Here is an 18,549-nt window from a genome sequence, read left to right as displayed (position 1 = left end):
GAAAACTGGCCAAGTTTCAAGAGTTTTTTTCTACTCGGTAGGACTAGAACTATGTTTATAAAAAGATAACCTTATTCTATATTAACTTCTTTTGTAATAAAATCTTTCTGAATTTTGCTCTGTTAGTTAGACGGTATCTGTTCTACTAAAGAGTTATCAGAGGTCTACTGTTGACATTAATATTTATAGCTCTTACATATCCCATATTTTGCAAATCCGTCTGCTCTTACATTCTGGACAGTAAAACAAAAACGAAAATAACACCGAAGACTTTCCATAAAAGGATGCAAGCTGTCTTTCATGAGACAAATAATTGGATAAAATAATCAAAGTAAATAAATACCACCAAATAAATATACCTGCCTGTAACCTCATATTCTTAAAATATCCTTTAGTGTAAGCTTTAATGTGGTGAGAAACAGAAGTAAAACAGATTAAAAATCTTAACTCGTCTATTTACAGAACTACGACAATTTTAGAACAAAAGCTTGATTAAACAAGCAAAGGAAAAATTCTTATGTTGCTTGTGGTAAGTATCTTACAATGTGACGTGATTCCACAAGCATCATTTCTAAGAACTACATTTACTTATCTTTAATGTAGTTAATTACCAAGGATAAAAGTTTAAAAAAAATAATGACATGAAAGACAGAAATTAAACAAAATTAGGCAAACATCAGAAAGGGACACTTGGCCACTAAGTACATTTTTAATTTGTTTTCCCCATGTTTTTAACAGAAATTTCATGACTTTTTCCCCAGTGTGTTATATATGGTGTATTTGTTGAAATGAACATAAAAGAATGTCAGATGCTTAACAATGGTCAAAGTTGTTTGTGAGTTTGTGCTACAAAGTGTTTAAGGGTATCTTTTACCGGACTTCCCAGCATATTTGGTGAGCTAATATTCCAAAGAAAATTGGAATAATTTCAAGGGCTTACAAATTCTTCAAATTAGGTTATTTAGTATTTCAACTTCTTAAATAAGCTCTGTTTTCTACACTGTTACCATCTTAAAAAGGACCAGTTACAACAAGGCCAGCAATTGAAAAGGTTTGCTCTTAAGTTCCTGGTCTGTCTAAGGCTAACACATTAAGGAAACATTAATGTGTGAAATATTGTCCTTCCTAGAACAAATCATCCCCTAATATAAGGGAGAGTAATCTATCAGAAAATATAAGTCATTTTTAATCAGAAAAAGATATAACAGAAACAAGGTTGCTTCAGTAAATCTGCAAAGAGTAATAGAAAATATAAGCTTTCTGATTACTAATCTGTATGGTAACACCTGTTGGCTATATATATACATATATATTTATATAAAACAGTAGCAGAATTTTCAAATCATTCTTTACAAAATATATTTTTATCCTAAAGATTCTACAAGAGTTGTAACAGAGTTGAACAGAGACTGCCAAATGCCCTAAACTTGCAGGGACAAGACAAATCCCATTTAAACCTTTCTATTAGGTTCCGACTGAGTTTCCTTAAAACCTTGCAAGTGATAGGCCTAATTCATTGTCCTCACAGTCCACAAGATGGCTGTTCTCCTCTCTGACAAAAGATATTGTTGAGATGCCTACCATACCATAACTGAACAATATAGCTTATAAGAAAGTATGCTGTGCAGGGCAGGTAAAGAATTCTAAAGTTTTCTAGGAGTATACTTCTCTTACATCTGAGGCCTTCTTTTTCTCTGTGGCCCTCTCACTGGCAACCCTGTAGGTTGAGGCAAAAAAAAAAAAAAAAAAAAAAAGATCTTTCCAGAACACATCCAGAACACTTCTTTTATGCCAGAAGTATGGAAAACGTAGTAAAGGCAAGTAAGAGTCAACTCTTTTTCACTGTTTAACATGGAGTTTCAATACCTAATTTGGGGAGGTACAGTCATTTGGGGCTACCTTCTGGGGATTATTTTCTGGGGCTACTGATGAATGGCTTGTTTATACACCTCGGCTATGATCAAATTTTCAGCGTTTGGGCATTAGACTCACTCAGGTTGGAACTCTACTTGAGACAGCACTGGATAATGACAGTTGAGTGATATCAGAGGGATCAGATTTTCCTTCTTTTTTAAATTATGCAAATCTTATCATAGGAGCCTTACTCGGTTATCTTGCTACTACTGAGTGTAACTGCTGTCATATCTGCTGCATATAATAAAATAAATTCCTTAAGATACGCGTCCTAAAAATGTAGAATGTTATTTTTATTAAAAAAACACATATTTGACTTGTTTACTTGAGAAAAAAAGTTAATTCTTAACCTGTGTTCCATAACGAACATAGGTTCATTATGTGTTCATTTTGCATTCAAATGAATGCAAAATTTTAAACAGCATCCATTTGACCAGTTTTCCTCAAAAAAAGTATAGACTGAGACAACGTTACCCAAAATTTCAGGCCAATCTATGTTAGAAGCAATTGAAAAGATGGTCTTACCCTGAAAAGAGGCTGACCAAACATAACAAGCAATAGTAAAGAAGATTACCTGCAGTGCATACTTATATTATTACGCTAATATTTGGAATTTGTCTTGACAATTCACTTACCTTGAATTCTTCAACAATAATGCTCAAGGCTTCATGTCCAGCTTTTCTCATGTCTTCTAACTCCTGCTTATGCTTCTCCTGCACAGAAATAAGGAAAGATCATATACAACATAGGCACCTGACACAGCCATAGCCATATTAATTAAGATCAACTAGTTTCCTCTTTTTTTTGTCTTTCATGAAAAAATGTAAATATCTTGGTTTTTTGCATATTACATATATGCTCGATTCAAGTTGTTTCTAAACTTATTTTTCTTTTTAAGTGCAGATTAAAAACATTCCAATATTTTTGCCTTTCTATGAAAATGCTTGCCTATGGTTTGCAGTCTAAGCCAGCAATTTGAACATCTCATTAGATTCTCATCAGCTTTTCACAATTAACAATGAGCAGCATTACTTTTTTCAAACCACTAATGAATAAGAAGCTGAACGATTTTCCCTCTTCCCTCATTCTCTGCTTCCATGATCTCTTCTTAAATCAGCTAGTACAGCAGATTGCACATGTGTTAAATGTCCTAGGAAAATTGGTGCAGAATGCAGAAAGGCACTCATCATAAACCTTATCTTGCAGTGATTACAGGGCAACTCTATACACAACTTACACTATATATTTATGGGGTTTTGGACGGAATTTAATTTGGAAATTATTAATTGAGCTCTAAGTTTTCTAAGATCCATATGGTTGAAATGGAAAATCTAATATAAAAGCATGTTCGTTATGAATATCTATATAACACTATTAAAAACAAATTCAACAGTCTAACTATTAAATTAGATTAGCGATTTCTTCTGCCCTGTCATTCAGTTCCTTTCTACTGAAAGGATCATCTTCGCAAAATATTTGAAATTATAGCTACTCATACTGCTTATCTTTGGCCCAGACACAGCAAGACATTCAGATTTGAATCAAACTGGTTTTCAGGAAAGTGTGGAGCTCCACAAGAACTGATACAAAGCAGAATTGAACATGGAAATATTTCTAAGTGTAAACAAACAAACTACTACTTCAGATAACAATGCACGCCGCCTGGTTACATCAGTTGAGTCACATTGTGAGGGACAGACATCATTGACAAACTAGCTAAATTGAGATGTTTTATATAAAATAGTCCTGTGAACTAGCCATGTTTTTACAGTAAAAATTAGAATTAGTATCTAGGGGAAAAATATGATCCAGTGTTTAACTTAAAAACTTCACAAGTCATTAACAAATTAAATTAATTGTGAAAAGTGAACATGGAAAAAATAGGAAAACAGTCATTGCTGTAGCAGCATATCCTTGATTCATGCATATGAAGAAAAGAATTACATAAAGGAAGGTCATTTTCATTATTTTAGCGGGGTGAGGAAGCAAGAGAAAGAACTCTAAATTGAAGAAAGCTTTTAAATCAGAGGAGTTTTAAAAATATGGTGTCAAAGATCTTTCAGAACTACTTTAAATGCAACATAGTGAGACATACTGGATCAACTATGTTGATAGAGGAAATAACATATTTCATCCCAATAAAAAGCAGGGCACACCTCACCAGCATTACCAGGCAAATCAAGATGCAAAGCAAAAAACGCAGTTTCTTTTCTGACAGAGAATTTCAAGTTTTACAGAATTTGTTACTTATTCACAGTCACATGCCATATGTCAACTGATAGCATAAGACGAAGCATCAACACCAAGGTATAACTACCAACATGAAAATCCCATTTGTCATAGAATGGAATTGCTACCCCTGATCAATTCAGGGAATAAATATTTTAGAGTATTTACTTTAAACATTCCCTGAAGAGCAGCAAATATTCTCATTAGTGAAGAACTACTGGTAAGGTATAATCTGTCTAGAGTTGATCGGGTCTAGCAATCCATTTCTATGCCACAACTAGCAGAAAGAATGAAAGGTATTATTTTAAGTACACAGAAGAAAAGTTTTAAGGTCACACTGCGATTCTCCCTCCAAAGAAAGACTTCATCCAATCTAGTGAATTTTGGAATATTTATAAACATGCAAGTGCTACACTACATTGCCTGTAGTGTGTGTCTATTTGCAAGATTTATCTGCTAAGATAGCAGACCTGTAAGTTTATTTCTTCTGAACTGTAAAAGAGTGCAATTCAATTCCTTCTGATGATGGTAGACCTTTTCTTCTGAAAGTTTGTCAAATACTGTTTCCTAACTGTATTGATATATCACTCCATGGAATGTGTGCTTGGTCCTTGAAATATTCAATAAAGAGAAGAGAAGACCAAAAGAAACTGTAAGTAACATTTTGGAAATGTATGTATTGATCTATAGTCTAATAATGAAGATACACAGCAAAGTTCCTGAGTTTCATAATTTGACTGTAAACAAAAGAAGAGCAGCACACTGATTCAATGAACAATGGTCATGGCAATTCTTCACAAATCCTCAAAATAAACTCTGCTTTCTGCAGAAAAAATGCATTTATGAGTTGACATAACTACTCTGGTTTTAAGAAAGAAAGGGCAAGGTCTGTGAAAACTTTTGAATGGTGTGGACCTAACATTAAGATGTAATCTACAGATTCCGTATTACAGAGAATTCTGTGTTTTCTGCCTCTTGTAGAGTCCACCTATATGATTTGTATAACTTTGGAAAGTTTTTCAAGAATGTTGCTGTTCCCTTCCTGTATTTCACAAAAGCTTTTAAGAAAAGAATCAAACAAGAGTTGAGAGAGTTCAAAGTTCAGTAAAATGATCCTCAGAAGACATTCACCTTGTTCCCTCGCGCTCTCATGGACAGAATCTCACATCACAGCACTGATAGGTAATTAAATAGAAATTTGGAAGGTGGATTTTTTTTTTTTTTTTGTGATCAAAATCTTGATGACCGTTCTAGATAACACTGAGAAGGAAGCATTCTATGCTGACACAATACAGAAGCAATAGGTAATAAATAACTCATTATTCTGTGATTATGAGTGAATACTGAAAGGCTTCAGTGAAAACTGAAAGGTTTCAATCTTTAAGTTTTGTGAGTCTTACATGAGTAAATATATCTTTGCAAATTATTTATGTATAAGACAATATGTTTTAATGTTAACAAATGCATGTGTCTTCATGAATACATCAGGTATACCTTGAGTGATAAAAAGGAGAAAATGGGAACAAACTTTGAAAGCTTTCTTACAGCCTAAAGCAAAGAAGTGCCTCTAAACTCTAATTTTCTCTTATTACGCCACTAGGAATCATAAACCACGTTAGAGGAACGCTTATCAGAAAGTCCAGCAGCTGGGCAGATAGGCATCTGCACCAGCTGTGATAGCAGAAGAGGTTACTGACCACTGGTCTCTCAGCGCTCCTTACGGATTGCCAGCTGCATTAACGCTTCTCTCAGATCTCTGCACTGAATTGCTTCCTAAATCACTTCAGCCTAAATGAACCGTAGTTAGCATAAACAATTTAAACAGCGGTCTTTGTTAACATCCATTTTGACAGACGTGCTAGGCATGGCTATGTGAATACTAGGAAGTGCAAGGGTGACATCTCTCAATAGTGTACAATGTAAGAACAGCAAGAAGAAAGATTGTGAGATCTATGGGGGGAAAGGAGAGGAAGGACCTGCACCTTAACTGCTGTGTATTCACTCACTAACATCTATTTATCCCTAAATTGATAGATTTTCTGCTACCTTTTCAAGAGGCAGAATGTCTTGAATTTTGGGGGACGTGTGTGTGCGCTACCCACAGACTCTGTACAGATTCCCTACTAACCTTTCATTCTGGCATATAAGCAAGTTTCACATATACTGCAATAGCAGTAGGTAAAACTGTGTATCAGAAGGGAAGAAAAGATGCTTGCTGTCTTACTTTTTTCTCACCTAACTCAAAGCAACCCCATTTCTTTCCATTATCAAAAGCAGAAAAGATAACTACAGTTCTTTAGGAATGCTCTATCCCTTTCAGAAAGTAAATAAGAAAGACCTGGCACTTCTGGCAGCCAGTGTATTTGTTACTCAATACACAGCTGTTTTTGTCCACACAGTATGGGTAGAGCCAAAGCACGTCATACTATGGCAAAAGAGCAGGGAAGGCCTGCAGTACTAGGAGACAATAAGATTTGTAATAGCAAAGCTTTGGAATACCACAAAACAGAAGGAAACAGAATGAAGTAACAGCAACTAACTATTTTGAACTGGTTTGTCAAAGCAGATGCTTAGAATAATATCTTCTTGTGCTAGTGCTTCTGACCCATGTCATAATCGGCAACAAAAAAGAAACTTGATACAGCAGTTTTAGGGCCACCAAATAGAACCACCTGAAAAGGAGACAAATGGCTACATATCAAAGTATTTTTTGATAACGATCAGCCCATAACAGTAAACACCATAATAATTTCACAATGCCAGCCCTACAGTGGGTAGAACTAACATCAAAAACATTAACACCAATAAAACATTTAAAGTAATTGAACAAATGAATTTATATCACGTCTATTCAATTTGTGTCATTTTCTCCACAGGCACAATTTCCTCATCGATTTTTTAATTATTCTTGTGATTAGGGTAAAAGAAGTTAAATTAATTCTACCTCTTATTTTATTAGGATATCAATAATCATAATCTATAACATAAAAAAAATTAGAGCAATAATGCATAGATGAAACAAAAGTCAGATCTGCATAACAGTACTAAGAAACCACACCTATGGGGGAAATAACATGATGGAAGAAATAAAATGAGTTCTGGAAAAGTTTCTAAAATTTTTCCCACTATCATTAATAGTGAACTATGATTTATAATAAAATCTATGTTTTGGGGTCAACTGACATGCACTTATTCCAAAATCCTATTTTAAAAAAGCCATTATCCTTTAGTAAAAACATATCAATAAAACGTTAAATCAACACAGTGTACCCACATTATAACTCTACACATGCTTTTGTTAACACCTGTGAAGAGTCACATATTAGTATGTGGTGTGCAAGCCAGTTATTCGAGTTGATGTTGATTTTGCCTATCTTTTGCAAGGCTGTGATAGGTCCAGAATTATCTGCAAGTTGGAGCCAGCATCTTCCCCCCTAACTTCAGTACTACAGCAAAAAGGCAACAAAGTGTAGTCCTCTGCACGCAACCAAATTAGAAGGCAAACTTCATATTCATCCTACACACAATTTTTCTCTATACAATTAAATCAATTTCACTCTTCATATTAGACTCAACTCCTCCATTACATCAAGATTTTCCGCTCCACAAGAAAGACTTTTTTCTTTTTCAGAAGCAATATGTATGTATTATATAAAGTCAATAATAAACTACAGTTGGTATCATACTAGTTCTGCTAATAAACTGGTCACTTCTCATCTCAAGATGCATACTTTCTCCTGCTCACCAAAGTATAAGGCAAAAATAATTTCACTAAACACAGCAAAGTTAAATCACTGCAAAACAGATTTAAGCATGATCAGAATCAGGCCATAATGGCTAATTAATATACACACTAGAGTGTGCTATTGTATAAGATGCAGATTGGTCACTATTTCTGTTCATCTCAAATAATGTGCATTCTATCTTAAGAGTTAAGACACAGGATTGCCTTCAGATCAATAGCAAAGCAGGTATTTTCACCTTGGTCACATTGCCAACATTCTAGCAAAAGATAGAACTGACCAGCCTAAAGATATAAAAAATATATTTTTTTTATAGGAAGGAATTAAAGAATATTTCAGATTTATCTTCATTATGAATAGAAATGCAGCATGCACAACCTTCAGCTCACCACAGGAACCAAGGAGATAGTATCATTTATTTTATACAGGTAACTATCACTGCTACCTGAAGCATACAACAATAATTGACTTTGAAGTGAATAATAAAGTGAGATACTGGACAGACTTTCATGAGCTACTTCTGAACACAGTGGTAAGGACATTTTCTGCTGAGGTAGAACTCTGTTGGAGCTGAGTGGGTGAGAATGGACCAGTCTGCTGGGAAAGATTATGACTGATTAAATGTGAAAAACTATGGAAATGAAATAGTATGGCAAACACTGTACATACTCAAAACTAAAAAACGGGTATAGTACCCACAGCAGATGTAACTAAACTCTTCAAGCATGTGCAGTTCATTACATGGATCTCTGTTTTGTTACATTTAAGGTGCTAATATTTAGTGAAAAATAACTGCATAATAAATCTGCTTCTTTTTTTTTTTCCAGAGGATATAAGCATAAAAACTCTCAGTTGAGGAGGAAATTAACCAAGATAGATAAGAGAACAGTTATCTCACAAGGCAGAATCTTTTAACTAATCTGTTAACTAATATTAATTTTAGTATTAACATATATTTTACTAGCAAAGCAGACATGGTAAACAGAACAGTACATATGACTCATGAAGCCTTCTCTGACTGCCTCCAGATTCTTAAAATATAGTGCCTTTTCACAGAAAGCACTAAAAACAACTTGCCTTTGTATTACAAAGCAAACGACAGCAGAATACTTGCAAAGGACACATTGTCTGTAGTTCATTACAGCACAGTATTGTTGTTTTTTATTTTTTTTCCTCCTGGATACAGTCTTTTATTCCCAGTTTCAAATACACTAAACTTTCACAGGGCATGGTGGTTAAAATCACCATTTATCTAAATATACCAAAACTGTAACTCAGTTGAAAATAACTTCTGTGCCAAAAATGGTAACATTTCCATCTGCAGCTTTGTGAATCTTGTAAAGGTCATAAATATATGTTTTAGTAACATACTAAATGATCAAAAGTGATTGAAATAATGCATGTTGATTTTTCATAGAGTTATTATATTCAGTGATGTTCATAGAACATTCCTAAAGCATAGCTCTATTCCCTTCACATGATTATGCATGTTTAAAAGCCCAAGAACTCTACAAAGAAACCTGACACTCAGTCCAATAGCTTCAAAAGCATCTAGGCAGGAAGTTCACTTAAGGGAAAACTGGAAAAATTTTAGGATTTAAGTTTGGGAGACAAAGTAATAAATTATGGCATCATTACATGAAAAGACTAAAATTAACCCATCTTTAAAATATTTTCCAGTGATATGAAAGGATAAATTGTTTTCTTTCTTGTTTTTCGCACCATGGAAAATAAGCACAAATATAATCTAAACGTTATTTCAACAAAAATAACATAAAAATAAGTTATATCTTTATATTTGAATATATATCTATTTGAAATGCTATTCATTTTCAGTATCTAAACTACTTTCTTTGGCTCCATCTTGTTACAAAGTTCAGAAAGCAAACAATGGTGATAATACTCAACTTTCCCTCCAAACTTAACTTTGCCTCTTCTGACACATAAATACATTTTGGAATACCAAGAATATTACCAATGAGACATGCTATCTGAAAAACAGCTGATTAAGAGCAAAAGAGTGCATCAAAGCAGCTACAACACACAGTGCTTACCAAATTTATTCATGGCTACAATTTTTTTTTCCACATAATTGATTTGGGTAACAATAATATTGTCTTATCAAATCTATTATCGTCCAAGCAGACCAACATTTGTTATGAATACTTCAGAAGGCTAGAAAGTTCACTTCAGAATTTTTCTTTCCAAAACAGTGAACTGAAGACAGTATTATGAATGAAGATCAATTTGTGCCATGAAACCTTGAGGAGATAGTGTTGAGATAGCAGCTTTTAGGTATCTCAAGCAAGAGTAGCAGAAGAGAAGAAAAAAAACGTAAAGTAAACTACATCTTCATCTCTTTGTGATTAAAAAGTAACTCAACTCCTTTTGTGATTAAAAAGTAACTGCATATATTGTGCTTTTGAAGAAAAATTCAGTATTTGATACTAAACTAGACAGATCCTCTCACATGCTCAAAAAAGAAGTGACGTCTCAAAATCTGAAGATAGCTGACGGAAGGTATGATGTGCAACTGGAAAAAAAAGCGACAGATCTTACAGGACGAAAGGAAAGACAAATCTCTCTTCATTAAGCTTCTGTATTTGTTCTATTAGAGAGGTGATTAGGATTTAGATCAAAAGACAGAATGAAGAACAATTTGGGAAAGTGAGCATCAAATTAGGTAGTCTGCAATAATACAAATGCCAAGAAAAGCATGTATTGAAAAGAGAAGACAGCAAAGCCTTAGAGACTGCTTCATCTGAGGATCTCCAAGACAAGCTTCTCTTGACCTTCTCGTTCAAGTGAAAAAAGGGTTATGAAATAAAACACTTCTCATTTAGATCATACTGCTGAAGGCAGAATAAAAACTGCATCTGTAATTTATTCCAACATTTTGCTTGCACCCTAAGAACAGTTATCAAATTGTCAACTTCCAGATTAAATGGTTGATTATTTGTTAAACTTATCTGGCAAACCAGAAATAATCTGAGCATGCAGGAAGAAAATGCATAAGTTTCAAGTTTTGCCAGAGACAACAAAAAGCAAATCAAAAGAAAGCAGAAGAACTAACATCTTTACCATCTTTTAAAAGACAAGAACAATACCTCTTCAGTGTGGAAAGCGAAGAGTTTGTTGCCTAACTTCAAAAGAATCCTACCTGGAAGTATCTCCCACAGTTCAGGAAAAGATATAAAATCTGTGCATTTGTAACTTGAATAATATATCCTACTCTTTAGTGTTTCTGGTGTATTTTACAGAACTCCTCATGCACTTCTGTATTTTAAATGACCATATTTTGCTTACTGCAAAATCTCATTATATTATTAATCTAGAAATGTTGGATAATATGAGTTCCTACTCCAACAGGACAGATGCATTTCAAAATACTAAAAATGCTATAGCTCTATACAACAGTGATTTGAGTTTACAGTAATAGATCTTCTGATTAGTATATTTCAAATACTGTATTAATCAGATTTTTGGTACAAGCATTCCTGGCCCTGCCCTAAATGGCTAATGTCATTTTGCTAGCAGCTATTTGGACTAGATTTGAGTAAAATATGGCATATAAATCTGCCCTGGGAATATCCTCTGGATTTGAGTTATGACCTTAGTGACTGGCAGTGGGCTATTTATTTTTCTCTGTTTATGAGCACATTATTAAATAAAAAAATACAAATAAAAAAAATGACACAATCATTCAGATTGGAAGGGACCAATCTGGAAGGGTCATCTAGAAGCTGAACCTCCTGCTGAAAGCAATATCAGCACTGAATTCAGATTAGATTGGTCAAGGCTCTGTCCAGTCAGACTCTGAAAAACTCCAGGGATGGAGACTCCACATCTCTCTGCCCAAAACATCCCAATGCTTAATTATCTTCATCATAAAAATATTTTTTTTTCTTAGATCAAGATGGAACTTCCCATGTTTCAGTTTATGACTATTTTTATTTGTTCTCCTGCTGTGCACATCAGTAGAGCCTGGCGTAAGCTTTTCTGGTCACCTTGTAGGTATTGGACAACTTCCATTAGGTTCCCCCTAACCCGTCTCTTCCTTAGGCTGAAGTCAAGCTAGACAACATTCACTGCATTCCTCTTATCCACAGCCTAGTTTTCCCATCACAGAAGGGAATCTGGTTGGTCAGAAATGATTTACCTTTCAGTAAACCCATGCTGGCTATTCCCAATCACCTACTTCATGTGCCCAGGCATGGCTTCCAAGAGGGCATGCTCCATTTTTCCAAGGATCAAAAGATTGGCCAGCCTATAAACCCCCACATGATCCTTCTCATCTTTGTCCAGTCATTACAGACTTCCCTCAGTCTCCAAGATGTCATCTCATAATGACGGCAGCCAGCTCTCTCAGAACCTGACTAAACTGAAGTCTACTCTCTTGAAATCTGTAGTCTGTACTTTGCTGCAAGACTTGCTGACTCCCTTCAGGAACCTGGACTACAATATTTCATGGTGGCCACAGCCAAGGATGATATTGATTATCACATCCCCCCAAAAGTTATTTTAAGAAGATTTGTCCAGTATACTTGCTAAATTTTAAAAACTACGGATCACTCAACTATCTCTTCTTATCCAGCTTAAAAACATGATCCTGTTGCAAAAACTGACAAAAAAGCAAACAGATTCATAGGATAAATATTCAAAATTCTAACATTTCAGTGAAAATAAAAATATGCACATACCTGTGTCTTTCAAAAGATACTCCAGAAAAAACAAAATTCAATATTGTTTTTTTTCTAGGGTGTATTTGACACGCTCCATTTACTTCTCTTTTATAATCATCTCAAAAAGATAATTTTATGTCCATCATCTTTCTTCATTAACTCCTTAATGTACAATAAATTGAAAAAGTACCATGACTTTCTTTTCTTCCCATCAGCACTGCAACACTAGTTTATTTACTAGTATTGCAATAGTAGTTTATTCAGATCTGCCTTCACAAACTGTTTCTTTTTTCCCCCAAAGTTATTGCTGTTAACTCCTTATGACTGACGAAGTCACTATGCTTTGTAGGTGACTGGAAATTGTTTTGCACTTTTTCTGATTAGTACTCAGACTTTAAAAAAAAGAAACTGTGAGAAAGAGATTCCTAAAGAAACAATTCAACTGCTTTTGAAGCACAATTTAGTCTTTTTGAAAGTGTAAGAACAAACAGAATTCTAACTGAAGGATAAAACTTGAAGTTGGAGACCATGTTTGAAAAAAATATTAGTCAAAGTCAAATTTGGCCTTCAGCTGAAACTTATTTACCTCAGTTAAAGCTGTATGTGCATATCCCAAAAAGAACATTGTAGAAAGTCTTTTATGGTGCAAGAACTGGAAGAAAACTGCCTAGAACTTCTTCTTTTCCCTTCCTTACCCTCATCTGGAAAAGGAGACCAAGCGACATAAGCAAAATTAACATGGATAAAATTTAATTTCTCATCTGTCCTCTCACACCATCTCACAGCCTTTCCTGTTGTCCCAGTTCAAAAACTGCACTTCCCTCCAAGACTTGCACACATGTAACTTTGAAGTAATAACTGACTTTCCCATTCCTGTATCTAACGCTCACTCACTCTTCAGATCTTTGTCACTTCGCCATTACATTGTTTCTAAAACAAACTCTCCTCTCTCATTTTCTCCTTTCCTCCCACAACGGTAAAATCATGGTTCTCATCTTTGAAATTCTTTCTTCGGACAACAGTAACTGTCCAAACCTCCCTTCCTTAACCTATTCAATATGCTGCAGTTTCTTCTGCCTTTTATTTTCTTTTTGAAAGCCCAGAAATCTCATTTTCCCCCAAAAAATCAAGAGTACGCTAAAACAAGAACACGCTCCTGTTACTGAAAAAGCAAGAGGGAAAGGCAGAGGGATTCTAATTTGGACACAAATCTCACTTCCTCCAGCTCTACAAACTAAGACCATACATACGCTGCTTCACTCAAGGTCCCTCAGTTCCCTTCCAAGCCAGTTGGCAGGGATGCAGTAACAAGCTCACGCTTCGTTGTGTAATACAAATCAAACTTCAAATAGGTTTTAAAAGGCCACAGCATTAGGACTGAGTTTTGACTAAACGCTTTAGCTGTTTTTTAACTTCATTTGAAACTTCTTAGTATTTAACACTTCTTCAGAGCTCCCACAAATTGACTAATCCAGATGAGAAAATCATAATTAAGACATGCTCTTCTCATTCTGAGCAGCTCCTCTCTTCAGGTTGACATAAATGTTGCTTACAGTAAGGCTCTTCGCTAAAAGCCTTTTCAAAAAAGAGAAGGTAAATCCTTCTGGAATATAGCCTTCCTCAACTGAATGCATGCAGATTTATTAAGTAGATGTTGCAGATTTATTAAGTAGATATAAAGGTATTTAAAAGATTGGAGGTCACACTAAAAAGCTGGAAAAGTGCAACAGATTAAAAATGCAAAATCTCAAAAATTGAATTAAAAATGGTTTCTTCCTTCAAATATACTATTGAGTTTCCATCGTGCAACAGAAGATTAATCAGCTACCCTTATACTGTTAAGTCAGTGATTAGAATCTGCAAAGATAATTTAATTGGTGGTGACAGACAGGCAATGTGTTGAAAGTTTATGAAATACCGTCCTAGGAATTGCATCATGTCTCAAAGAGCTCTATGATTATTTAATAAGTATTCAGCTCTTGAAATAAAATGCGAAAGCAAAGACAGACAATCTTGAAGTAAAAAGGGAGCAAATGCTACTAGACCTGCATCCAATACTGTTTTTGTATAGTATTTTCATTTACAAAATATTATTAGACTACTCCTGTAGTCTTTGCTACAGGATAGCTACAATATCCTCTTTTCCCCTGCACCTAAAGTGTCCAGTGCGTTTTAGGTAGAATCCCATAAATCCCTGAATCATTTTCCTTAGTTAATATAGACACCACATTTTTAGCAAATGAGGACAGAATTAATCTTAATTCTTGATCTTGTTTAAAAACAATAGCACTGAATGCAGCAAAGTTATACAAGGCTAAAAATGAATGTTCATAAGCAAATGAATGTTCCAAGTCCCATTCACTGAAGTAAGCTTTCACTGCTGCAGCTGCATGCAGCTGCTTTATGGCTGACCATGGGAGGATTCTGTTCAGGTAATCTTAGATGGCACACATATGATCAAACTCCATATGAAACCCAGACATGGTTTTCATTTTGTGACCAAAATTGCAATTGTCTCCATTTACAAGAGGGAAGTTCCTGTACGAGGCAAATCCAATGCTAGTGACAGCAATAACCAAAAACACCCAATAAATACTAAAAGATATGAGAAGGCATGAAGGAGAGCAAGATCTCTCCCTACAAGCAGCTAATTTCAAAATAATATACTACAGAATTTCATAAGTCTTCAACCTAAAACATTTAACCCTGCTCACTACTAAACACAGGGCCATAGTTTAAATAAAAATTGGAACTTCTACAGAAGCATAAAGAATATGGTATCAATTTGAGATCAAATTTTCCTCAATGGAAACAAACATCACGTATTCTTGCATTTAAAACAAAAATTACACTGTTGAAGCACTTTAATAATAACAATAGCTTGTTAGTATACTGTAATTATTACATAGTACAAAAGGATTCTTTTAACAAAATACTTTGCAAAGCAATGCCACAAAAACAAGGAACAACTAATGTGAAACACTGCCTGAAATCATGATTTAGTAAATGAAATGGAAAATGAATTTTTTTCTTCAGCGCTAATAAAGAGGATCTTCAATCAAAAATATTACTTTTCCAGTTATAGTGGTAAATGTAACGCTGGTTGGGAAGATGTGTCATTCTTTCTTGCATACAAGCTCAACTACATTATATTTTTTCTCTTTTACCCTTCCTTGAGTAACCTAGCCTCATTTCAGCTACTATATCTAGCAGATGAATAGAAATCTGCTTTGCAATGAAAAAGTCACTTCTTTCTTTTCAAACTCAGTCTATACACTTAAGACTTCAGAAAACCAGACACAGGAAGCTGATTGCTCCCACTAGATAAAAATGAACTATAATTACATTAACCTCAGTTAGTAATATTGTGCTTATTCTTAAGGGGAATTGTGCTTATTCTTAAGGGGAAAAACATAAAACAAAACAAACTTACAACACATGAAGAAATTCCAAATTGCTCTCATAGTCTTTTATCACAGTATTTTAGATTATTTTTAAGTATTAATCAAGCTTGCATTTGCAGATTTATAAGTAAGATTTCATTATGATATTTATTTCTCGCAATAAATGTTGATCATCCCAGATAATTATTCATATGAGGACATTAATTTGTGACATAAATCCAAAACTAAAATATTGTCTGTCTAGCAATAGGTTTAAACAACACATTTATTTTCAAAGAACTGCACAGAATAATAAGGAAAGCTTAAGCAAGAGTCATTTATCTCAATATCCTTCAAGTTTAAGAACAGATGTTCTAGTTTTGATAAGGGTCAATTTTCTTTTAAAAGAACTCAGGCTACAGATAAAATGTTAGCCAAGAAAAGTTAAAAAAATATTTTTAAAAAGTCCTTAAAAATTTAAGTACATGATTATTTTCAATGCCACACACTGTTCTGGACGTTGTAAGCCTTTCATGGGGAAAATCATACAAGTCTCAGCAGCATTTTTTTTTTAAACAGTAATAGTGCAGTAATTTGTGTCAATAAAGTTATATATAAGCAGAATCAAAATTTTTCACTATATGAACTTATGCTAGGAAACTACTTTGACGATATAAATACATAATTGTATTTAAAGAAAAAAAATTAAAGGGGAATCAGCAATCTAGTTATGTTGGAATATGACCAGGGCTGACTTTTACCTTACCTTATCTCCTTCAAATCCCAAATTTTATTTTACTTTTTTAAGTTTCTTACAGTCAGTTGCTAGTTGTAAAACCTCAATATCAAGTTGCTATATTTATATTCTATTATGATCACTGCAATATCTAATACTCTACTGGTGTAACTGCTTTGCCAGTATGAGGAGCTTTGCAGAAATGATCTATTATCCCCTGGCAGGATGCATTTACATCATTACTTGTTTGTTGAGAGTAAGATGCTATTAATTTTGCCTACATATTAAGTTTCAGCAATTGCACTACTCAAGTAAAAAGAGAGTAAATTTTAAAGGCATAATTAATTATCAATTTGCATACAGAATGCATGAATAATTTAAACTTTCACATGCAATTCACCCTAGCTTTTCCTTAATTAAATAATAAGCTGCAGTGTATGAATTTGTTGGATTGGAATACATTCACACAAATAAAATTGTTTAATACTAGACAAATGATACAATACTTCACCTGATCGATCTGTTCCAACATCAAGTGTGTACTATATATATAAATAAAATTAAATATAGCTTGAAGTAAATGAAATAGCGTTTAAACCAATATGTTAATTAGACAATAAAATATCCACCAGTGGAGTAAGGTGTTCACCCAAGTATATTGTAACCAGGGTTTATGAATGAACTATGAGCAAAATGAGATGATTTAGCAATTAAAAGGAGATTGCCAAAATATCATCCTAATATTTGCTATTCATCTCATTTCTCCCAAGCGCATAAACATGAACAACAAAAACACTGTTGAAAGTATTGACTAATATTGAGTAAGAGCTAGTATTTCAATATAGCAATGACTAAGTACTCACTATAACTGCATTAGCTGCGTCAGATGCTTGACATTGAATACAAACAGGAATCAAGTGGATCCAGAGATACTGAGTCGCTTCCTATTGGTACTGTTCCTCACATTTTTGAGGAACTGCATGCCAAACAGCAGCTAACTTACAAGCATTCCTGTAACTGTTCAATCATGCAAGTTCTACTGCATGCGACTTTTCTTAATTTTGAGTAGTACATTTTGCACAGTTACAACTCATCTGGGTTCTACAAGAGCTAGGTCCAATGAAAAATTTGATGAGATAAATTTGATGGGAAACACTTCCAATACGTCAGTAGATTAAATATGTTTTGGCTGACTTTCCATGTTTAACAAGAGAAAAAAGAAAAAGATGAATCATCTTGAACACACTTACTATGAATGCACAGAAATGTGCAGTTGCTCTGATGGATTTGTGATAGACTGAGCAAACTATTCATTCAAATAGATCTGGGATACACTGACATAAAAAGGTAAAGGGCAGTTAGAAAGTGGTCAGATCGGAACAATTTTTATGCTTACACAGTTGAAAAATTAAAGCTGTCTAAGCATAATTTCTTGCACATGTTTAAAATCAGACAACCAAAGGAGGTACATAATTGTAAAAAAGAAAATTTTCTTCAAAAAGAAAATTAGCATGCTAAGTCTGATATCCACTCTTCTAATCAATCATTCTGAAACAAGGAAATAAAATAATTCATAAAACAGGAATTTAAGTTTAAAGGGATAAACATGAGGCAGGAGAGCAGAAGCTTTTCCTAACGGAAATAAAGTTGGATTTTTTTCATATTGTGCAGAAATAATTTAGAGGAAAGAAGGCATCAAAATAGGAAAAAAATATACAGATCAAAAGATAAACAAGTCTGAAATTACTCATAAAAAAGAGACTTTAAGGGAAAATGAGTGTCAGAAAGAAGAGTATAAAAGTACAAAAAAAAGAATTTTTTAAAAAGGTGAAGAAATAAATGTGAGGCCTCTGGCACACACT

At 34.0% G+C, this 18,549-nt stretch overlaps 1 protein-coding gene across 18 annotated transcripts in view; it reads right to left on the bottom strand.

Moving 5' to 3' along the window:
• Positions 1–18,549, bottom strand: part of CCDC91 (coiled-coil domain containing 91) — a 159,806-nt gene that overhangs the window by 88,972 nt on the left and 52,285 nt on the right. For all 18 annotated transcript variants that reach the window (XR_011142674.1, XM_068953370.1, XM_068953487.1 and 15 more), the window contains exon 7: positions 2,550–2,627. Coding sequence is in view for 17 of the 18 variants with exons in the window: in XM_068953370.1 (XP_068809471.1) it covers positions 2,550–2,627 (78 nt within the window). In the remaining variant the exon portion in view is untranslated. The remainder of the gene's footprint in view (positions 1–2,549; positions 2,628–18,549) is intronic.

The sequence above is a fragment of the Struthio camelus genome, chromosome 1, assembly GCF_040807025.1.
Source record: "Struthio camelus isolate bStrCam1 chromosome 1, bStrCam1.hap1, whole genome shotgun sequence".
Classification (NCBI taxonomy): domain Eukaryota; kingdom Metazoa; phylum Chordata; class Aves; order Struthioniformes; family Struthionidae; genus Struthio; species Struthio camelus.
This window is presented reverse-complemented; position numbering and strand designations above follow the sequence as displayed.